Below are 22,187 nucleotides of genomic sequence, written 5' to 3'. Positions count from 1 at the left end.
TATACTTATTTAATCTAGACTGTTCAGGGTGTCTTGCTCCTAGGTTTCAGGTTATGTAACTCAAATTCTAGTAATTATTCAAGATATCTACACATAGAATTTGGGCAACTTGTCTTCATTAAAGTTTTAATATATTGTCTTATCTTTAATTTGTCATTGGTTTCACATTAATTGGAATTATATAGCTCAAGTTATGAGCATTTAATTCCACTAAACTCAAGCTGTCCAGATTCATACTTAATGCACACTTATCAATTCATTTAATCTCTTCACCCTATCATTAATGTTTCTTAATAGATACACATCTAATAATCATAATATAACCATAATAACATTAAATAGGCTTTATATAATGAAAACCCTAATTGCATAAAAACCTAACTTAAGTAGCAAAAACTTTGAAAATTCAAGGAGTTTCTTAGCACTAACCTTGATTTCAAGCCCTAATCGCTTTCAATCAACCTTCAATTTCCCCAAACCATTGCTTCTCCCTCTTGATCTCCCAACCGAAATTCGTCCTTTCACAACATTCATAATTTCAATCAATTTTCATAAGAATTTCCACAATCAAGCTTGAATTCCATAAATTCACAACTAAATAAGCTTAAATCACAACTTACCTTAATTGACCAACACTCCTTCTTCGCTAATCTTTCAAATTTCTTTGAATTTTTGCTTGCTTTCTTCAAATCAAGACTTGATTTTAGGTTTTCTCTTGATTTTCTATAAAAATTATGGAGAAATTAGGGGTTTAGAGCTTGGAGAATGGAGCTTCAATATATGATAGAGAGAGAGAGAGTGGACGGCAAGGTGAGATGGAGGCAGAAGATGATAATGATGTGTTTTAAATGATATATTATCTTAAGTAATAAATTTTGTCATATTTACAAAATATCCAAATAATTATAATTATAATTTTAATTATTACAATTCAACAATTTCTTCTATGTCGCCATTAATTTTCATACTCCAATTAATTATTTTAGTTTCTTTCAAATATATCAATCTTATTTAATTTAATTGACATTTCGATCAAAAGTCAACTTTTCAAGTGAATTGATCAAAATGCTTTTCATCGGGTTATAGTCCATATTTTTCAATAATACCGATTAAATCCATAATTCGATGATCACTTCTATTTTTATTCTGTTTATCTTAATTAATTTCTATTTCATTTTTAGTTCTCGAGCTGGTTTTAAATAATATTATCCATAGACTATAAATAGTACTATTTAGAATTTAAAATTATCAGGACGTTATAATTAAAATTATCAATAATTAAATGGAAAAAAAAAGAAAAATTAGAAAACAAAATGTAAAATAAACACAAAAGCATTATTGCTTCATATAAAGGTTAACGAACACAATCAAGTGACATTTTGGTTTAATGTCATATCAAACCAAATTTTAATCAAACCCAACAATAAATTATGTTAAATCAAAATCACTCTTATCATATCCTTAGGAATGAGTGGGGCTACACTCAAATAATTGACAATACAACTTTATAAAATAAAATTTAAAAGTTTTTTTTTTAATTTTTTCTTAATTATGACTATTTTTAATATATATATATATATATATATATATATATATATATATATATATATATATATATAATACATATTTTACATTAAAAAATTCATTAGTTTTTAAATATCACAAAGTTGGGTTACCCCAATAAAGTTAGGATGGCATGCTTTAAAAAACTCTGAACTTTATAAATATTTTTTTTTATATTAAAGTTTAAATATTAATTAATTAAAAACAATTTAATTAATTTTTTTTATTTTTAAAACATAGGAAAATGAAGGAAGTCTAATCCGAGTCTATTTATTTATTTATTTTTAAATTTGTAATAAGAAAGGGATGAATTACTTATGATTTTTATTAAATTAAAAAATAAATATTAATAATATATTTTTTAATAATAAAAAAATCACTGAATTCATTAATAGGTATTTAATATAAATAATTAGACACTCTTATTCTTTAAATGAGATTTAGAATTCAGGTAATAATTTAAGTATAATAATTAATTAATTTTAAAACTAGGGTAAATCTTTTATTTTCTAATACTCTTTATTTTATAATTTTTTAATCTCATATTATTAAAATAATTCAAGAAAAAGAATTAATTTTAGTATGTAAAAATTAATTTTAAAATACCTTTAATAAAAATAAAAAAATTAATATTAAAAAGGAAACAATATTTGAAATTATATCATCAAAAAAATAGAAAAAAAAAGAAAAGAAAAGAAAAACAAATTTCTGGCATTGATTATCGCCTATGTTTGCGGTTGTTATTTGCTAAACACCAAATTTGTTTTATCAGAAGATTTCATTTTGCAGAGTCCATGGTTGCTTACACATATTGGATCTTGGACTGACCTTTGTCATCCTTGCTGGACTCTTCTCCATTATTGCTTTCACTTCTCTCTCTCGTTTCTTTCTTTTTTATTTTTTTAATCTTTTTATGTGAATCAGAGAATCTTCTTCATGAGTCTGTGATTTCTTCATTAAAAATATATGAAAAAAAGTTGATGTTTTTCCCTTTCTTGATCTGAAACTAAATACAATTTATTGTTTTTTAAACTTGTTTTAATTGGTGATGGCTGGTGGTGATAGCGAGTGACATAACTGTAAAACCCGGGGTGGCGCCGTGCAAGCCATAGAGTGAAGCAGAAGGGGCAAATGTCTTAGTTGCAAAGGCTCACTTCTGTTCTCTTTGGCCTTTTCTTCTCTCAATTTTTCTCTCCACCCAAAGAAAAATCCTTTTTTTAATTTCTCTCAGCTAAGCTTATTAAAGACTTTGCATTTCGTTTTCCTGCTTATTATTACCCCACTACTATCATTTTGACGCCAAGTGATTGCAATTTGCTGAGCAAATGATGGCCCTCTCTTCATCTGATGACACCTGAGAGGACCCATCACACGGTTCTGCTTATTTTGCTTCCTCATATGGTTAATTAATAGTCACTTGCTTTGTTTTTATTGTTGGCTTTGGACATCTGGTTTTGCCTTGTTTTGTTCGTATGACATATAGTCTGTTTTGTTCGATGCACGCATAGGTTTGTTTGTTTGATTTTATTGATCACCTGATCTGTTTTCTCTGCCCAATAGTTAAAAGGGATTAAACTACTGCAAAATTTTCTTTGTTGAACTAGGTCAGTAACTAAGAGTTTGATTATTCGGTTTGTGATCTGTGATTCTTTCTTTCTTTCAGGGTATTTAGTTAGTGGTTATTAGTGCTGAGAGGGTTGAAATCTTGGTTCTGGAAAAGATGAGCGGAGCTGTGCTTGTGGCTGTAGCTGCTGCGGTTGGTAACTTACTGCAGGGATGGGATAATGCAACCATCGCAGGTAAATTTCCCCTTTCGTGCATGTAGTTCTTTGTTTATCTGTCATAGTCTGAAGTGTTTCTATGTATTTCTAACCATTTAAAGTAGCATCGAAACGTAGTTGATAAATTCAATATGCTCGAATTGACTAACATTTTGTGCTTTCTAAATTAAAGCATGTGTATTCATAGATATAAAGGGTCTCTCTCGGTGCAGGGGCTGTTTTATACATAAAAAGGGAATTTAAGTTGGAAAGTGAACCAACTATAGAAGGGCTAATTGTGGCTATGTCTCTTATTGGAGCCACTGTGATAACTACGTGTTCTGGAGCCATATCAGACTGGCTAGGGCGCCGTCCTATGTTGATAATCTCTTCTATACTCTATTGCGTGAGTGGTGTTGTGATGTTTTGGTCTCCCAATGTTTATGTTCTACTCTTGGCAAGGCTTTTGGATGGATTTGGTATTGGTTTGGCAGTAACTCTTGTTCCAGTTTATATATCTGAGACTGCACCACCTGAAATCAGGGGATTGTTGAATACTCTTCCTCAGTTCACTGGATCTGGTGGCATGTTTATGTCATACTGTATGGTGTTTGGAATGTCCTTGACGAAGGCACCGAATTGGAGATTGATGCTTGGGGTTCTTTCTATTCCCTCTCTTGTTTATTTTGCTTTGACTGTACTTTACTTGCCCGAGTCTCCAAGGTGGCTTGTGAGTAAAGGAAGGATGCTTGAGGCTAAGAAGGTTTTGCAGAGGCTTCGTGGCAGGGAAGATGTATCTGGTTAGCTCTACTGCTTTGTCTCTTTGAAGGTTATGTGCTTCTTTTGTCTGGGATATAAATTTTAATCTACATTGGGGTTTGATGTTTGAACGTTATTTATGTGTTATATTTAATGATGGGTCACACTACCTATAATCGCATGCTAGGAATTCATTGTGGTTGATAGATTTCTGCAAAGTAGAATACAGTATTAAAAATTTTAGTTATTAATTTTACTCCATAAAGATTTTGTCATGACATAAAAGATAAAAATTTGTAGAATTTTTCTGTAGAGAAAGGCATATACATAGACTTGCTATAAATTATAATATGCTGATCAAAATCAGAGTGCAGGGTGATTTATTTATAAAATTTGAAAGATTCCCTTCTTTTATGTTCTATGCTACTTTGGCGGACAACTGTCTTTGCATCCAATACGCAAGCTTTTGGGGGCCTAATGCATTTCTGAATATGGATTGTTGTTTTCTTTGACTGATTAAACTTCATTTTTGTTGCTCTAGGTGATAATCAGTAGCCCTTAGAAAACTTACATCCTGAATGCATATTTTTTGTTCTATAAAAGATTCCCTTCTTTAATGTTCTATGAAACACAAAGCATATGTAAATTGCAATCGTATGGAGTGGAGAAATATATTCATATAATTGACCCCAACTGATCTAGAACCAAGGCTTTAGTTTTGCAACACAAACTATGTTTAATTTTAAGACTCTATTTTTTTTTTTTTAATTTCTTTAGTAGAGAAAAAATTGCGTACCTTGAGGGGGAACTTTTATGCCCTTGGTATTCTACTCAGTAGAGAAGTGGATTCATGTTACATTTAGCTTGTTTTCCAAAGTTTTCACATGGTGTTCACGATCTAAATTAACAGTTATTTTGGATGGACTTCTAATTGAGGATATAATTGTAACACTAACTAAAGTTTGTGATTCAATACTGATAACATTATATGAACCAGATATAATTGTATAATTCACCAAGATTTATTTGTTTGTCATTAAGCAAAAGAAAAAAAAAACTACAACTGTTTCATTTTCTTTAGGCATGTACAAGTATATTTTGAGTTATCATACCACACGATTATGATACAGAAGTAAACTTAGTCAAAGCAGTATTTAAGTAATCATATCAAATATTAAAAGTGATTAAAAAAACTACAGCCGAGAAAAGGGAGCAACACCCTTTGAAAGAAAAGGAAGGAAGGGGGATGCGTGGGTAAGAGGGGGGCCCTGCCTAGCTATCCTTGATTATGAGCTTGTCTCTGTATCTATCTTATATTTGGCCGCCCTCAATAACCAAGCTGTGTATTTATGTATGAGATTACGCTGACAACATCATGTTTCTACCTTTTTTTTTTCGTTTAAAAAATTATTATATATTTGAAGGTATAGCAACTTATCTACATGATTTGGGAATGCAAGTGAAGTGTTATTTGTTTTCTCATGTTGAGTGTAATGGATAACTTTATTTTTTTTTCCCTGTTATACATCTACAGTAACATTCTGATTAGTCTGCTTTTGGAAAATGTGGAATAGCACTTGCTTCTTATCTTTGCCTTGATATTGATGACAATTTGATAGTAAAGAAGCATCATGTGGGTGATACTGATCTTGTTCATATGAACAGGTGAGATGGCTTTATTGGTTGAAGGACTTGGCATTGGGGGTGAAACATCAATAGAAGAGTACATAATTGGCCCAGCCAATGATGTCACTGATGACCAAGACATATCTGTGGACAAAGATCATATCAAGTTATATGGGCCTGAACAAGGTCTCAGCTGGGTTGCCAAACCCGTCACTGGGCGGAGCACTATCAGTCTTGTGTCTCGGCGTGGAAGCATGAAAAACCAGAGTGTGCCTCTCATGGATCCTCTTGTCACCCTTTTTGGTAGTATACATGAAAAGCTCCCTGATACAGGAAGCATGAGAAGTATGCTTTTTCCACGCTTTGGCAGCATGTTCAGTGTGGGAGGGAATCAAGCTAGAAATGAAGAGTGGGATGAGGAAAGCCAAACCAGAGAGGGTGAGGATTATCCATCTGATGCTGCTGGTGGTGATTCTGATGATAATTTGCAGAGTCCATTAATCTCACGTCAGACTACAAGCATGGACAAAGACTTGGTGCCACCTGCCCATGGAAGCCTTTCAAGCATGAGGCATGGCAGTTTGATGCAAGGAAATGCTGGAGAGCCAGTTGGCACTGGGATTGGTGGTGGTTGGCAATTAGCATGGAAATGGTCTGAGAGAGAAGGCCAAGATGGAAAAAAAGAAGGAGGTTTTAAAAGAATTTATTTGCATCAAGAGGGCGTCCCTGGTTCTCGGCGTGGATCTCTGGTTTCTATGCATGGTGGTGATGCCCCTGCAGAGCCTGAATTCATCCAGGCTGCTGCATTGGTTAGCCAACCAGCTCTTTACTCCAAGGAGCTTGCAAATCATCATCCAATTGGACCAGCTATGGTTCACCCTTCTGAAACTATTGCTAAAGGGCCTAGTTGGGCGGACCTCTTTGAGCCTGGAGTCAAGCATGCATTGGCTGTTGGGGTTGGAATTCAAATACTTCAGCAGGTAACAAATAAAATCTCCGTTCTGCTTGGTTTTACTCTGATAAAGTTAACACAATGGTGATTAGCTGAACTTTGTAATATATTTCAGTTTCACTTGCTGTTGTCCTTCATTCATGTTTTGTCATGTCATAGTTCCTTTCTAGATTTCCATTTTTTTTCCCATTTTGTAGTTTTGAATAAGACATGGGCTGGGTACAAGATGCTCGAGCCATTAACTTAATAAATGTTTTGCTCGTAATGGCTGATGTTATTGACTTGATATCAATAAATGTCTTGTTTCTTTTCTTCTATGTTGTTAAGAAATCAATAAATATTTTGCTTATGCTTGTTGACAATTTGAACGCTATGATATTTAGTGCTGGGAAATAAAAACAATAGATGCTAGTAGTGATCAACAAAAATTGACATTGATTTTAAGGAAGATTTCAAAGTTATCTGGGTACAAATGCTCAGAAGTTGGATTGTGTATGCCCTGATAAATTGGTGCCATAGTTTATTATATGCGTTTCCCTTATTGTTTCAGGACTGTGGAAGCTAAGTTGCCATTTAAATCCTCTTCTTGGGATCTTGTGATTCTGTGCATGTAGCACTTTATCCAATGATTAAGCCATCTCAAACTATACATAACATTTGTCCCAGTATATGTTCCTTTTTTTTTAAGAAATGTTTTCTGATCTTTAATAGCAGTAAGTAATGTAAACCAAACTGATTTGACACTCTTAAACCTCATTTAATATCTTCAAGACAGTTATATATTCAAGTTTTTGGGGGTGTGTGTGTGTGTGTGTGTGTGTGAGACTCTGACTGGGCTTAATTTGTTAATTTTGGTAATTTAGACCCGGCCACGGGCTGGAACCAACAGTTTGGCCAACCTCATGGTTTGAAACGGTTTCGGTTCATAATGGTTCTGGTCCAATTTGATACGGTTTCAGCCCTGGTTCTAATGTAAAAAAATTATCCAATATAATTTTTTTTTAAGAAAAAAAAAATTGAATTGGGCCGCTTCCGGTTTAAGTTCAAGGAGGAGGGACTGGAACCAGCCCCCTTATATGCTGGTTCCTGGTTCCAGGCTGGTTCATGAACTGGAACCATTGACCTGGTCCAGTCTGGTTCACGGTTCAAACTGGACTATGGCCATGTCTATTGTTATGTATAGTGTTTCAAGATTCTGTTTTACTATTTTGTAACTTGTTTCTGAAGAATTTATATATATAAATGCATGCAGTTCTCTGGCATAAATGGGGTTCTGTACTACACTCCCCAAATTCTTGAGCAGGCAGGTGTGGGTGTTCTTCTTTCAAACATGGGAATTAGTTCAGCTTCTGCATCTCTGCTTATTAGCGCAATTACAACATTGTTAATGCTTCCTTGTATAGCTGTAGCCATGAGGCTCATGGATATCTCTGGAAGAAGGTATTTCAACTTTTGCTTTTTTTCCCTTCAAATATTCCGGAGTCATTGTCACAACCCTTTTATATGCCTAAAAGATATTTTGATGATGATTACATATATATTTGTGCAAAGGTAATTCATTTATCTGTTGGTTCTTATCTGGTTATAGTTGCAGACTTGCAATATGCACTTGAAATGAACAAACAGCCTTTTCAGGATTATTTTCTACTTTTCTTTCTTTTTTGGTGTGTTAATATCTCCATCTGATTTGAATAGCAAGTCAGGCATGTTAATCAGGTAGCATTAGTACTCCTTTCTACCATGGTGGTTCATTTTTTTGGGATATATGTGGTGAGCTTAGAGGTGGCAATCGGTTCGGATTAGGCAGGTTCAGGTTTAGGTCACTCGAGTTGCGGGTGTGTACAATTAAGCCAATACATCAGCTTTTGGGAACTTATTTCAGGTTATTTGGCCATTAATTTTTAAATTATATAGGGTTCAATTTTGTAATTTACATATTATTTTACTTTTTTCGATGTTCTCCATCTTTTAATTTACAAATATATAATTTTGGATTTTTGACCTTTTTTTTTTTGGGTTGGGCTTATGTTGAATTAAAAATTTCCATATCTAGGCAAGCTTGCATCTGAATTGGATTCATTGCCCCATCTCAAAACAAACTCAAATCTCGTTTGTTGAATGATATTAGGCCTGTATTCTTTAGTAACAGAGGTAATAATTATAAGACACTTATTTGAGCTGCATAAGTACTGACTAATGAGTAAGCGTTAAATTTTCACAATTCAATCACTTGTTCAAATAATATGCTTGTTTGATATACCTTCTCCCTAATCATTAATCAATAGAATCGGCAATTATAATTTGTTAGAGGAATCCAAACTGATTGGTTGGTTTTGGAGGAGGTTTTGACCTACTGCTTTAGTGGACTCCTTTTATTATAAAATGCATGCTTAAACTATGATATTAGTACCTATTGTGGTAGCTTTCTAGCAAGGTGTTCATACATAATAAGCTAGAAACTCTATTGACATTAGTTTTAACTACAAGTCTACTATAAAATTCCATTAGTTGTTAGGTGTATTGTATTTCATGCACATCTTTATATGTGTATTAGAAGGGGGCAAATTGCCCCCTTACTTTTTGTGAAAATGACATATTAGTGCCAATGATGAAATATTAAGACTCAAATTTTCCTCCCTTAAAATTTAATATTTGCCTCCTATAAACCTCGACTCCAATAAAATAACAAATGGATATTTTAGTTTTTGTCATATTTGTACTTGAGAAAGACAATTTCTTTCATGTACACTTTTGAATCGTAACGATTGAAAGAGAAACAAATTTAGAAAGAGTTAAAAAAAATAAATAAAAATAAATGAAAAATCAACTCAACTCAACTAAACTTTTATCCCAAAAATTTGGGGTCGGCTATATGGATTCTCTTTCTCCACTCTAAACGATTTTGGGTTAAATCTTTGAAAACGTGTAATGCTTCTAGGTCATATTGTACTACTCTCCTCCAAGTCAGTTTAGGTCTACCCCTTCTTTTCTTTCTATCCTCTACCCTAATGTGTTCTACTTGTCTAACTGGAGCCTTCGTATGTCTACGCTTCGCATGACCAAACCACCTCAATCTCCCTTCTCTCAACTTATCCTCAATTGGTACCACTTCTACCTTTTCTGTAATACTCTCATTACGGACTTTATCTAGTCTAGTATGACCACTCATCCACCTTAACATTTTCATCTCCGCAACTCTTATCTTAGACACATACGACTCCTTCAGTGCCCAATACTCATTACTATATAACATAACCGGTCGTATGGCTGTACGGTAAAATTTTCCTTTCAACTTATTGGGAATCTTGCGATCACATAAAACTCCCGTGACACGTCTCCATTTCAACCATCCGGCTTTAATCATATGACTAACATCCTCTTCACATCCCCCTTCTACTTGAAGGACTGAGCCGAGTTATTTAAAGTGATTACTTTGGGATAGTATCACTCCATCCAAACTAACTCCTTCCCTATCACAAGTTCGGCCTTCACTGAACTTGCAATGCATGTATTCTGTCTTCGTTCTATTTAATTTAAAGCCCTTTGACTCTAGAGTACTTCTTCAAAGTTCTAGCTTTCTATTAACTCCTTCTTGTGTGTTATCTATTAGAACTATATCATCCGCAAACATTATGCACCAATGGATACTTTCTTGTATATGTTTCGTTAATTCATCTAAAACTAATGTAAAAAGGTAAGAGCTTACAGCTGAACCTTCGTGTAATCTAACTGAGATAGAAAAATCTCTGGTGTCCCCTCCCACTGTGCGCACAATAGTAGTTGCTCCTTCATACATGTCTTTCAACACTTGTATGTACCTAATAGATATCACATTTTGTTCTAACACTCTCCATAAGACATCTCTTAGAATACTATCATAAGCCTTCTTCAAATCGATAAAAACTATGGGTAAATCTTTCCTTACATCTCTATGATTCTCCATCAAGCTTCTAATGAGAAAGATCGTTTCTATAGTTGAACGACCAGGCATGAAGCCAAATTGATTGGGAGAGATAGAAGTATTATGACGTAGTCGATGTTCTACAACTCTCTCCCACAACTTCATAGTATGACTCACGAGTTTAATTCCTCTATAGTTTGAGCAACTCTGTATGTCTCCCTTATTTTTAAAAATAGGTACTAAAATACTCCTCCTCCATTCATTAGCCATTTTCTTTGAATTTAGAATTTTATTAAACAATTTAGTTAACCATGCCACTTCCATATCTCCCAAACACTTCCACACTTCAATTGGTATTCCATCGGGTCTACAGGCTCTATCCACTTTCATTCTCTTAAGTGCTTCTTTTACTTCTAAAGATCTAATCCTTCTAGTATAATTCACATTCTTTTCTATTGCTCTGTAGTCTATATTCACGTTATTACCATTTTGACTATTATTAAAGAGATTATCAAAATAATTTCTCCATCTTTCTTTAATGTCCTCATCTTTCACCAATATTTTTCCTTCTTTATCCTTAATGCACCTAACTTGATTGAGATCTTGACATTTCTTTTCTCTCCTCCTTGCTAATCTATAAATATCTTTCTCCCCTTCTTTAGTTCCAAGTTTCTCATATAACTTTTCAAAGGCCTGCGCTCTTGCTTGACTAACTGCCTTTTTTGCTTCTTTGTTTGCTATCTTGTACTGTTCATATGCCTCATTATTATCACACTTAGGTAATTTCTTATACCATTATCGCTTTCTCTTCACTGCCTTTTGTACTTTCTCATTCCATCACCATCTCTCTTTCGAGGGTGGTCCATGTCCTCTAAACTCTTCAAGTACTTTTGTAGCTACTTCTTTAATCTTTAATGCCATCTGTATCCACATACCATTGGTCTCTATATCCAGCTTCCATGCTTCGGATTCGAGAAGCTCATTTTTGAACTTCACTTCCTTTTCTCCTTTGTACTACCACCACTTTGTTCGAGCTACACAATTTTTCTAACCTTACTTGAATTGTTCCTAAACTTGACATCCAAGACCACTAACCGATATTGACTTGTTAAAGCCTCTCCCGGAATGACCTTACAATCCTTGCATAGAGCTCTATTTGTCTTCCTGGTTAAGAGGAAATCAATTTGGCTTCTATGTTACCCACTTTTGAAAGTCACTAAATGTGACTCTTTTTATAAAATAGGTATTTGCTAGTATTAGGTCGTATGTCATAGCAAAATTCAGAATGCTTTTTTCCTCCTCATTTCGGTTGCCAAATCCAAAACCTCTAGGAACATTCTCATAGCCGTGCCTATCACTTCCTACATGTTCATTCAAATCTCCATCGATGAAAACATTCTCTTTGTTCGGTATGCTTTGCATTAAATCATCCATATCTTTCCAAAATCTTTGTTTACTCTCACTATCTAGTCCTATTTGTGGGACATAAGTACTAACTATATTTATTGTTTCTCTTTCTAGTACTAGCTTTACTAGTATAATTCTATCTCCTACTCTTTTCACAGCTATCACAGTATCTTTCAATGTCCTGTCTATGATTATGCCCACACCATTCTTATTTCTCTCCTTTCCAGTAAATCATAGTTTGTACTCTGAATTACCCACTTTCTTACTTTTCTCTCCTATCCATTTAGTCTTATGAATGCAAGCAATATTCACCCTTCTCCTTTTCAAGGTATCCACAAGCTACATTAATTTTCCTGTAAGTGATCCAATATTCCAAGTACCAACCCTGATTCTTCTCCTATCATGTTCCTTCCTAATTGATCTCCTTCTATGATATCTTCTATTGTTCTCTATACCTATCTGATGTTCTATTCCACTATCTATTCTTCTATCTATCCTATGGACTAACTTATTTACCCACACCCGTCCATGATGTGGGAACTCTTACTCATTTAACATCACACCCGGGCGCCGGCATGGCGCGTCGCTTTCGGTGAATGCCCTACACCCTTGTATATTTCTCACTTTGTATCCTAATTTCAAAGTTTTATTAATAATTTATTGTAGTTATCATTATTCTTGGAATTATTAAAGGTTATATTATTAAAACCATGTTATTATTATTCTTATAGATGTGTTTGTCTTGGATTTTCTTTTATTGCAATTGGATAAATCATTGTTGTTATATTTGGTTCCTAGAATTATTAAAAATCATGACATTCTAATTCTTATATGAGTTATTTTTAGCTAGATTTTCCTTTGTTATGCTAGTAAGTAATTACATTATCTATAACCATTAATCAATTTTTATTTTATAGTTGAATCAAAATCAATATTTAGTTAGATAGTTAAATCAATAGCTTGGCAATCAAACAACTTGACAAAAGATGTTGTGGTTTTACTGTGAAATCAATTGTTTGATAGTTGAACAATTTAACATAAGACATTGTTATTTTACTGTTTACTGTTGAGGGTATTTTAGGAAATAAGGATAAATGAATTTCTAAATATAAATCAAATATGAATTATATGAAATTTAATTGAATTTTACATTTTAATATTAATTCTGATTCTAGCACTCAATGAGAACAAATACTTTGAAGGGATCAAATTCCAATTCTTTATTGATCCAAACACCTTGAATATATATATATATATATTCATTCCATTATGATTTCCTTGATTCTGATTTTAATTCAATTTTGATTTCTCAAATAAAATTATTTTCTCCGTGAGAGCTTGCCTACCTTCATTTTAAATCCTGGCTTTGATTGTCATTACACATTGCATATATACACACATACAAAGGGATTAAAGCTTAGTTAAGTTAGGTTTTGTGTGTGTAAAAATGTTTGAAACTGAACAAGTGCATTTTGCGACACGGGATCTTCTGCTCTATGTGGTAATGGGTAATCTTCATTCTCTTTTGTCCTCAACATATATTGTCTTTTGAGAATTTAGATGATAAAGGGGGTTGAGACTCGAGATGTTGGCTGTAACAAACAGTGAACCTCTAATAATCATCGCAGTAGAGATTATCAGGACAGCCCCATAGTTCACACACTCAAGTTTTATATTAAATTGGGATTTACTGTAAATTTTGCCTTGCTTGCATATGTTCTCATTTCTGATTCTTAATCATTTATCATGTTTGCAGGACTTTGTTACTTAGCACAATTCCTGTCTTGATAGTCTCTCTCCTTGTCCTAGTCATTGGAAGCGCAGTGAATCTAGGCAGTGTTGTAAATGCATCTATCTCCACTGCTAGTGTTATAATCTACTTTTGTTGCTTTGTCATGGGATTTGGGCCGATTCCTAACATACTCTGTGCAGAAATCTTCCCCACTCGTGTTCGTGGCCTCTGCATTGCTATATGTGCACTCGCATTTTGGATTGGTGACATTATTGTTACCTACACACTTCCAGTTATGCTCAAATCTATTGGTCTTGCTGGTGTTTTTGGGTTGTATGCAGTCGTGTGCATCATATCATTAGTATTTGTGTTCTTGAAAGTTCCAGAAACCAAGGGCATGCCCCTTGAAGTAATAACTGAGTTCTTCTCTGTTGGTGCGAAGCAGGCTGCAGCTGCCAAGAACAACTGACGGTTGTCAGCTTCCAGTGAGAAGTTTTGACTTGTTTCATTTGTAATTTCTTTTAGGTGTGGGTATCCAGACTCTATATTTTTGTAGAAAGAAAGTTTGTTTATATTTTGCCATTGTTGGTTTTGCTTTTGTATGACTGGAGTTTTATTTCTAACTCAAAGTTGAAAGATCTGAGGTTGACATTGATGCATACAAGGATTTATGAACATAACTGTTTAGTCTATGGGATACCTATTCAACCTAGATATTTCTAAATCCTGCCATTGATTTAACAGACATTTACACCATCCCTCAAATAACTTGATATCTGAGGCATGGGTCAACAATATCATATTGAGAACAAATTTTTTAGGTAAAAAACATCAAAACTAATCCAGCTTTATGGCATTCGTTCTCCCATGGAAGAAAATAGTGTCTTGAGAAGCGCAAGTAAAGCACGGCCAAAAGGTAAGGAGAAGACATAATTCTACCCTATACATGTCTGGTATCACTGGGAAAAGAAGTGCAGATCAGGAGGAGTTTCACGAACAACACCCGGCATTGAGTCATACTCTTCGTCAAGACCTGCGTTGCATGTGTATTAAATCAAAAAAATAAAATCTAATATTAAGTTATATATATTTTATTATTTTAAATATATTATATATGTAATCTATTTAATTATATATAAATATATAATTAATTATATTAAAATTATATAATATATCTAAAAAATTATGAAATAAACATATATCAAATTAATTTTAATTTTAATTTTAATTCTTTTATTCGATAGGATTTGGTATGAGTTAGATACAATATAGTTCTAAGTTTAATTAACGACAAACAAACATAATTTTCTCAAAACATAAATTAAACAAATTTAATCTGGTGCATTTCAGCTCTTATAATATCAATGCTTTAAATTCAATTTTTATTGATTTTTATAGGAATGATATGGTAATTATTGTTAAATTAAAAAATAAAATATACTAAAAAAAAAAAGGATATTTGGATTTGGAGGATTGGCATGCGTGATAAAGACATTAGATTAATTGACACAAGGTGAAATAAATGTCTATCTCCTTTAACCTATTGTTATACTTAGGATAAATTTCAATAGCTGTCCTTAAATTTATATAGTTATAATATTATAATCCTTTAACTTTAAAATATAACATAAAATCCCTTAAACTTTTAAATTTTACATAGTAAAAATCCTGACTTTCAATTACTAATTTTTTAATTAGAAACTGATGTAAATAGCTCCCGCATGATGTTTAGTCAGTATTTCTCTTTCCTCTCTTATGTAAAGTGTAAAATTATTCTATTTACGCATGAAAATTTATTCTATCTATAGAGAGAAGAATGATTCAATTTATATATAGTTTGAGAGAAAAAAGAGAAATACTGACTAAGCTCCATGCTGAAACTGTCCAGGTCAGTGTCTAACTGAAAAACTGGTAATTGGAGGTTAGAGAAATTTTACTGTATAAAATTTAAAAGTTGATGAGATTTTATATTACATTTTTAAGTTGAGGGACTGTAATGTTACAATTAAATAAATTCAGGGACAGTTGTCAAAATTTATTCATATACTTATTGATAAATATAAGATTAAATAATTTATTTTATTAAAATTAAAAAATAAAATATAAAAACTAAATTATCAATAACACTATAAAAATGAAAAAATCATAAAAATAATCACAATAAGATCAGAGGAGCAACGAGATGGAATCTGTTGAATAAAACTGAACACTGTATATATATATATATATATATATATATATATATATATCATGAGTAATACAAGAATGTGCAAGTGCTGTTTTTCGCAGCTGCAAATGTAATATTGTCATATGTTTCAACTCTCACAGACAAAATATTGCCTTCTTTACAGATTATAGGCTATTAAACAAGTTGAACCACCAACAGCTTCATCAACTATGTCGAACACTGGATCTCAGGAAGTGATTTATCTACAGAACTCTTGTGACTGATCATTGGAACTGACCATTACTGATCAATGAAGCCAAGAGTCACTTGTATGTCTCTTGAGAAACGTCCATTTGATTTCTTTCAGATCCATCAACTGATTCATCTTCCCTCGATATCATGTCCCCCCGTTTTCTCTTTGACTTGCTCTTCCATTCATCTACCTTATCATCAGCAAATGATAAGAATGTTTGAAGACGTCTAGAACGAGAGCTGCCCTGGACAGAAGGTTCTGAATCTTCAGGTAAGTACCGGCTGAACTGGCGTAACATAATGCAGAAATAGATAAAGAGAGCAAGAAAACACGCAATGCCACAGATGAGGAAAAGCCCCCAAAAGCTTTGTAACTGAAGCTGTTCTGAGCCAGACTCAGAGCTCTGGGAACTGCATGCTTTTCTTGTCAGCCACTTATCACGAATCTTTTGAAGATCACCATTTTCAGATAGATTGAGAATGGCAGTTGACATATCGATGGCTAAAGGAGAATCTCTTGGAAATGCCTGAGGAATGCACATAATAGTATAACTTAAAAGGCCTAGCAAAACATCTTGTAAACAGAAAAAAACGAGGGGAAAAAAAATATATTATGCTTCTTGGGAGCTTGAGGATGATGGAAAATTAGGCAAGAACAACAATCTGTTATTTGCCTATTTGCTTCTCCTCAAGAACACACAGTTAAAAATTTGCAGTTTAATTCTTTCAGGTTTGAATTTTGATATTTTCTAAAGTCCAACAATGTAACTCAGAGCAGCATTATCCCAGCTACTTGGGGTTTGATAGAAATATTCTCTGTCAATTCAATCCATTTTGTCTTTTAATTAGGCCTGGACCTACATCAAGGTTCTCTGCTAGTCTCTGCTGCACGTCATGAGTTTTGTAACACCCTTTCAAACTTTTTAATAAATTTCTTGACTTGTATGAAATCAATATGATGGATTTGGAAGATGGATAAAAATTCAAGTTATGATGACTTTCTAGCAAATTAACCTGATTGAGCAAGGAATAAAAAAAATAATAGTTGAAATTTCGATTGAGAAAAGAAAATAGCTATAAAATCTTGACATTCATTATTAATTCCATCTTGAGATACTCACAAATCCCCATCCACTTTTGGTGAACTCTTGGCCCCTGATTGAGAACTCACAATGCTCTGACAGGAAGAGATCCATGTACGGTCGTTCATCAACTATGGCAGCAACAGTTCCATTTGCAAGGGCAGTTGCATATTCTTCAGGAGAGCCAAGAGCAACAAGTCTAGTTGTTGCTATGCTGAGTTCTTCATTCAGATAATTTTGAGCAAAGGACCCTACTTGGAATCCGATACGATCATTGCTAGTTAGCAAAGTATCGATTCCTTTAATGGGTGAAGATAACTGTTGGACAGTCAGGATTGATGTCAGGCTTGCTGTATAGCTGGAATTGATTATCAAGACAACAAAAAGCCATATGATCATCACCAAACGACCAAGTGTGCTCATTGTCTTTTCTCCTGAAAATCAAAGAAGCCAGAGTTGGTATTATTGTATTGGTAATGATAAATTCCTCATTTTGTACAATATGAAATGTCAAAATGGAGGAAAAACTTACTATGCGCAAAAAACATAGTTGAAAAGCTAAACCTGCAAAGGAAAAATAAATAAATGAGAGAGAGTGAGAGAGAGAGAGAGAAAGAGAGTGAAATATTGACACATGGAGCTAAATAAAGGATAATGCTAAATAAAGAATAATGCAAGTAAAAAAGAAGGCAACATAAATATAAATTACTTGAGCTAGAGATGTTCTGAATTTATACAATTAATATCTAGCAAACATGCTACAGAGAATTAAACTGTCAACACTTTTAATAAATCTCATTTGAGAAATTGCTTGTGTGGTTTTGTGGTAGAGGAAGACCAACTTGGGATATTGGTCATTGTTGCCAAATATGGATTGTTCATTGTAGGGCAGGCAGCTTCTGGCGCCATCCATTTAAATGACAGGTAAAAAGAGTTTGGCTTGGGCATTAGCAGGTTTAGGTTGTAAACGGATCAACCAAGTTGTGATATCAAAAGGATCTTTGCGAAAAATCTGACCTTGTAAATTCCCCGCCGAAAGGAGCGGCATGACTCTAACAACAATTTGCAATTTTTTTTTTTTAATTTTTTCAAATGAAGGGAAAATTACTTAAAAAAAGTAGTTTTTTACTCACATTTTCAAAGATAATCCAGAAAAGCTTATTGAGGTGTTGTGAGTTTGTAGTCTTAGACAATCAGAATGAAGTTGGATTTTTTAAGTTGTGTGAGATTTGAGAGAAGCAGAAAAATTATGCAAAACTAACTGCATAACATAGTTTCATAGCAGTATTTTAAACTATACTAATTTCCTTCTCTTATACTATGATTTGCAAGGAATTAGATACAGAAGCTTTTCTAGTTCATTCGAATAAGCTAGTAGTTTTTCATTTATAATTTCAATGCTTTTCAGGATTTAACACAAGATAAAATAAAAAGTGTGAGACTGCTAATTTATCCTCAAATCAAGTATCGAAATTGACCTATATATGACTACAAAAAATGTGTGAACCATTATCTAATTTATGAAAGCACTAACCAGAGAATTGTAACAACTTGCTTCTTAGGAGGCCCCCGGAATTCATCATTGATTCTATGTTCAAGAATCCATACAACAGCTCCCACAAGAAGGAAAAAAAGTGCTGTAACAACCCACATACATAAAGTAAATGGTCGCAAGAATGCCCAGGCACTTGAATTCAATTTCCTGACAGGAGCTACTACAACTAGCCCTGACTCTATATACGGCTGGGTGAAATCCACAACCCTTGTTCTGTTTGTGACAATTGCAACGTCCCCAATGACAGCATCAAAGACCTGCAGGAATAGATTTATAGGAATCAGCACATGCAACATCCTTTTCCCCTTAATTTGGTATAAATGTGTTGGTATTATTTCTTTTCAGAGGCTTATTTACTCACACCATGCGTGATCTGATTTACTAGCTCAGTGTAGCTTGGATTCTTATGACCATCTCCAAAAGGAATGAACTTGTATGGAACTGCATAGGGAAGAAATTTTATGGCAGCAAGGAATACATCTATGCAATATCCTTTGACTAAATCGGTTCCATTAAGCTTAGATACAAAATCCTGATAACTAACCCGGTCTGGAATTCCAATTTTTAATTGCCTTCCATTGTCTGGAAATACCCATCCACGGGGTCTAGTTGTTACTCCTCCAGGCCATACAACACTGAGCAGATGTTGGCTAGAACTCGAACGGTTAGCTGGTTGTCCATAAAGTGTCTCTGGGGGCACAACAGATAGCCCAGAATAGTTAGACCAGTATCCAATCTGCTTATACCCAGTTTCAATTGCATTGAGGATATCATATGAAGGATACATAAGAGACCTGTCGGGATTAAATTGAATAGGTCCTGTCAGACCTGTCATATTTGTCTGCAATATGTTTTTAAGCAACTGCTTTCCTCCATCAAAAATGCTTAATGCTCCAAGATTCAGAGTCCCACTTCCTAGACCACTTAATTTTGAATCATTGGAAAATGAAATGGTGTTGCCTTGATCTAAAAACATTTTCATGGCATTAGCAATCATCCAAACAGTATCATAGGCATATAGACCATAAGGGTTCAACCCAATGGAGCCATTGCTCAGCTTGTTCCACCGTGACACAAAATCCATTTTTCTTTTTGAATCTGGTGTATGCGGACGAAGTGTGAGTGCTCCCTGAATAGAATTAATAGTCTTGGTAGGAAGTGATGAATTTGAATCTAGAACAGTGGACAGCCATGTGGTAGCTATCCAAGCAAATCCATTATCCATCATCCCAAGACTTTGAGCCACATCAAAAACCAACAGACCTGTTCTGGAGAAAGTGTGTAAAACAATTATTCGAGGTTCCATCCTCAGAATCTTAACTAGTTCACCTTGAACATCACTTCGGTTTGCAAGTGGATCTGGGGGAAGCGCTGCTTTATAGGAAATTTTACAACGTCTCTCCGCAAGTTTATCGCCTAATGCAGTTATGCCATTTCTGCTCTGATCATCATCACTGTAAACTGCAATAATCTCAGCCCAACCATAGTAACTAACCATTTCTGCAATGGCAGTCGTCTGGAAAAGATCACTGGGTGCTGTTTGAATGAAGTAGGGATATTGGAGAGGAGACAGGGTGGGGTCTAAAGCTGTAAATGACAATAGAGGAACATGGAGCTCATTTGCAAGATGTGAGAGTACATGGGCCATTACAGCGCTTTGTGGACCAATAATAGCTATAGTATCACTCTCCATAAACTTTAATGCTGTGATAAATTAATAAATATGATTCCCGGGTATTAGTATTAAATAAAGAAAATCATCTTCTTGCTTAAGTTAACAGATAAAGTGACATATCCAAGTAAATTACATTAAAGATTGAAAAAAGCTAGGAAAAAATGTTATAAGAAACACTCAGAGAAAGAAAGCATACCACTCATGATGCCCATAAATCCACTGAAGTTGGAATCATGCATAGTTATAGAAAACTTCCTTCCTCCAAGAATGCTTGGATCAGAATTTATATCATCCTCAGCAGCCTTCATGGCAATCCTTGCAACTTTCCCATTAATAGTGTTAAAAGTGAAAATAGCTCCAACATTCACGGCACCAGGGCTTACAGCCCCATGCAAAAATGGACTGAAGCAGACAAGGGAGAAGAACACAAGCCAAACCAGATTCATGGTGTTTCTAATTGAATATTCTTTTGCCACCTCACTTCCAAAGTGAAACAGAGGAAAACAAATCAAGATGAATTCAATGAAAAACTCAAATAATCAATATGAGTAAGAGTTATAAGCAACCTGAACTACAATCACAGTAGCATCTTTGGTAAGAGGGTGTAACAAACACTAAGAACAAGCAAGCAGAAGCAAGGAATTTCAGGGTATCGAGCAATAAACACTCACCTCTAACTCAAAGGAAGAATATTATTAATGTGAGAAAATGAGTCAAAAAGTAACCATCCTGAAAAAGAACAAAGTTGAACAGTAAATCGTCCAGAAACGCTGCTATAGAAACTGAAAAGACAAAGAACCTAAAAAAAATGAAAAAACAAGAAGGAAACACTCACAAGCTTTCTGGGACTCCGAAGAAATAGAAAATTAGCTCAAAAGTGGGTACTTTCCAATATTATAATAAGTGGCAGGAATATGCATGAATACTTGAAGACGGAGAAAGGAAAAAACTTGGTGAGTTGGGTTTCCAACTAATATATGTGGAGGAGATTGGAAACACTGAAATCATTTCACTTTTTCAGTGTTAGTCACTCTCCTTCAGCAGTACCATGGTGGCTTCTTTGGAGATAAATGGAGGAGAAAATCATAAGAGGATCTGACCAGAAAAAACTTAGGACTCGTTTGGGTCGGCCTACTTGCTGGGAGTACGCTTTGAAGTTATTTCCCGAATTTTCGTTCACTTGCTTAGATGGAAGGAAAGAAAATAATGAAAACGAAAATTAAAAAAAAAATTGTAATAATTAAGAATTTTTTTTTCGTTTTATGTTTGAATTAAAGGAGAAAATATTAAGAAGAAAGTTATTTTTTAAATAATAAAATTATAATATTATTTTTAGATATTAAAAAAAATAAAAATATATAAAAAATATTTTTGAAATTTTAAATATTTTTTTATTTTTTTTAATTTTAAAAAAATGAGAGTAAAATTTATTTTTTTTAATTTTATTTTTTAATTAAATATAAATGAGTGAAAAATAAGATTTTTTTTTAATTTTATTTTTTCCCTTATTTTTTTTTAATCCAAACACAACACTAATATATTAAATTTTTGAAAGTAAGTGCATTGATAAATAGTGATATTGTAATGGGATAAATATTTCCGCCTTAAATACAAGTGTAATATATATATATATAATTTTTTTATAAAAAACATGATAAAAATTTTTATAATTAAATCAATGAAGTAAAATTAATTTTAAGTAAATTTTTATCTGTAAAATTAAATATTAAAATAAAAAAATTATTTAAAATAAATT

At 33.5% G+C, this 22,187-nt stretch overlaps 2 protein-coding genes across 6 annotated transcripts; one reads left to right on the top strand and one right to left on the bottom strand.

The window, feature by feature from the left end:
* Positions 1-2,263: 2,263 nt before the first annotated feature.
* Positions 2,264-14,392, top strand: LOC110632309 (monosaccharide-sensing protein 2). Of its 4 annotated transcripts, none has more exons than XM_021780490.2 (6): positions 2,294-2,937; positions 3,227-3,362; positions 3,557-4,123; positions 5,748-6,688; positions 7,913-8,100; positions 13,725-14,392. In XM_021780490.2, exons 2-6 carry the CDS (start codon positions 3,284-3,286, stop codon positions 14,167-14,169), a joined length of 2,220 nt encoding a protein of 739 aa, XP_021636182.2. In that variant the 5' UTR covers positions 2,294-2,937; positions 3,227-3,283; the 3' UTR covers positions 14,170-14,392. The 4 variants fall into 4 exon arrangements, with proteins under 4 accessions (XP_021636179.2, XP_021636182.2, XP_021636183.2 ...); XM_021780491.2 differs by having other exon boundaries at positions 2,294-2,964; XM_021780489.2 differs by having other exon boundaries at positions 2,294-3,071.
* A 1,574-nt stretch (positions 14,393-15,966) lies between these two features.
* On the bottom strand, positions 15,967-21,591 carry LOC110632313 (glutamate receptor 3.2). 2 transcript variants are annotated; one of them, XM_058136261.1, is made up of 8 exons: positions 21,267-21,591; positions 21,103-21,160; positions 20,628-20,911; positions 19,118-20,343; positions 18,736-19,013; positions 17,734-17,765; positions 17,241-17,635; positions 15,967-16,646 (listed from the first exon to the last, which is right to left on the bottom strand). In XM_058136261.1, exons 3-8 carry the CDS (start codon positions 20,875-20,877, stop codon positions 16,191-16,193), a joined length of 2,637 nt encoding a protein of 878 aa, XP_057992244.1. In that variant the 5' UTR covers positions 20,878-20,911; positions 21,103-21,160; positions 21,267-21,591; the 3' UTR covers positions 15,967-16,190. The 2 variants fall into 2 exon arrangements, with proteins under 2 accessions (XP_057992244.1, XP_057992243.1); XM_058136260.1 differs by having other exon boundaries at positions 19,118-20,460; positions 21,267-21,590.
* Between the last annotated feature and the right edge of the window lie 596 nt (positions 21,592-22,187).

The sequence above is a fragment of the Hevea brasiliensis genome, chromosome 15, assembly GCF_030052815.1.
Source record: "Hevea brasiliensis isolate MT/VB/25A 57/8 chromosome 15, ASM3005281v1, whole genome shotgun sequence".
Lineage (NCBI taxonomy): Eukaryota > Viridiplantae > Streptophyta > Magnoliopsida > Malpighiales > Euphorbiaceae > Hevea > Hevea brasiliensis.
Note: the sequence above shows the minus strand (reverse complement) of the source record. Positions and strands in the feature narration are given on the sequence as shown.

Coding starts and splice junctions, on each gene's coding strand:
- LOC110632313 (XM_058136260.1), bottom strand. CDS start 20,877: ATGAATCTGGTTTGGCTTGTGTTCTTCTCCCTTGTCTGCTTCAGTCCA. Junction 17,766..18,735: donor CAAGTTGTTACAATTCTCTG/GTTAGTGCTTTC, acceptor TTTCCTTTGCAG/GTTTAGCTTTTCAACTATGT. Junction 16,647..17,240: donor CCAAAAGTGGATGGGGATTT/GTGAGTATCTCA, acceptor TGCATTCCTCAG/GCATTTCCAAGAGATTCTCC.
- LOC110632309 (XM_021780487.2), top strand. CDS start 3,284: ATGAGCGGAGCTGTGCTTGTGGCTGTAGCTGCTGCGGTTGGTAACTTA. Junction 4,124..5,747: donor TGGCAGGGAAGATGTATCTG/GTTAGCTCTACT, acceptor TCATATGAACAG/GTGAGATGGCTTTATTGGTT. Junction 8,101..13,724: donor ATGGATATCTCTGGAAGAAG/GTATTTCAACTT, acceptor TCATGTTTGCAG/GACTTTGTTACTTAGCACAA.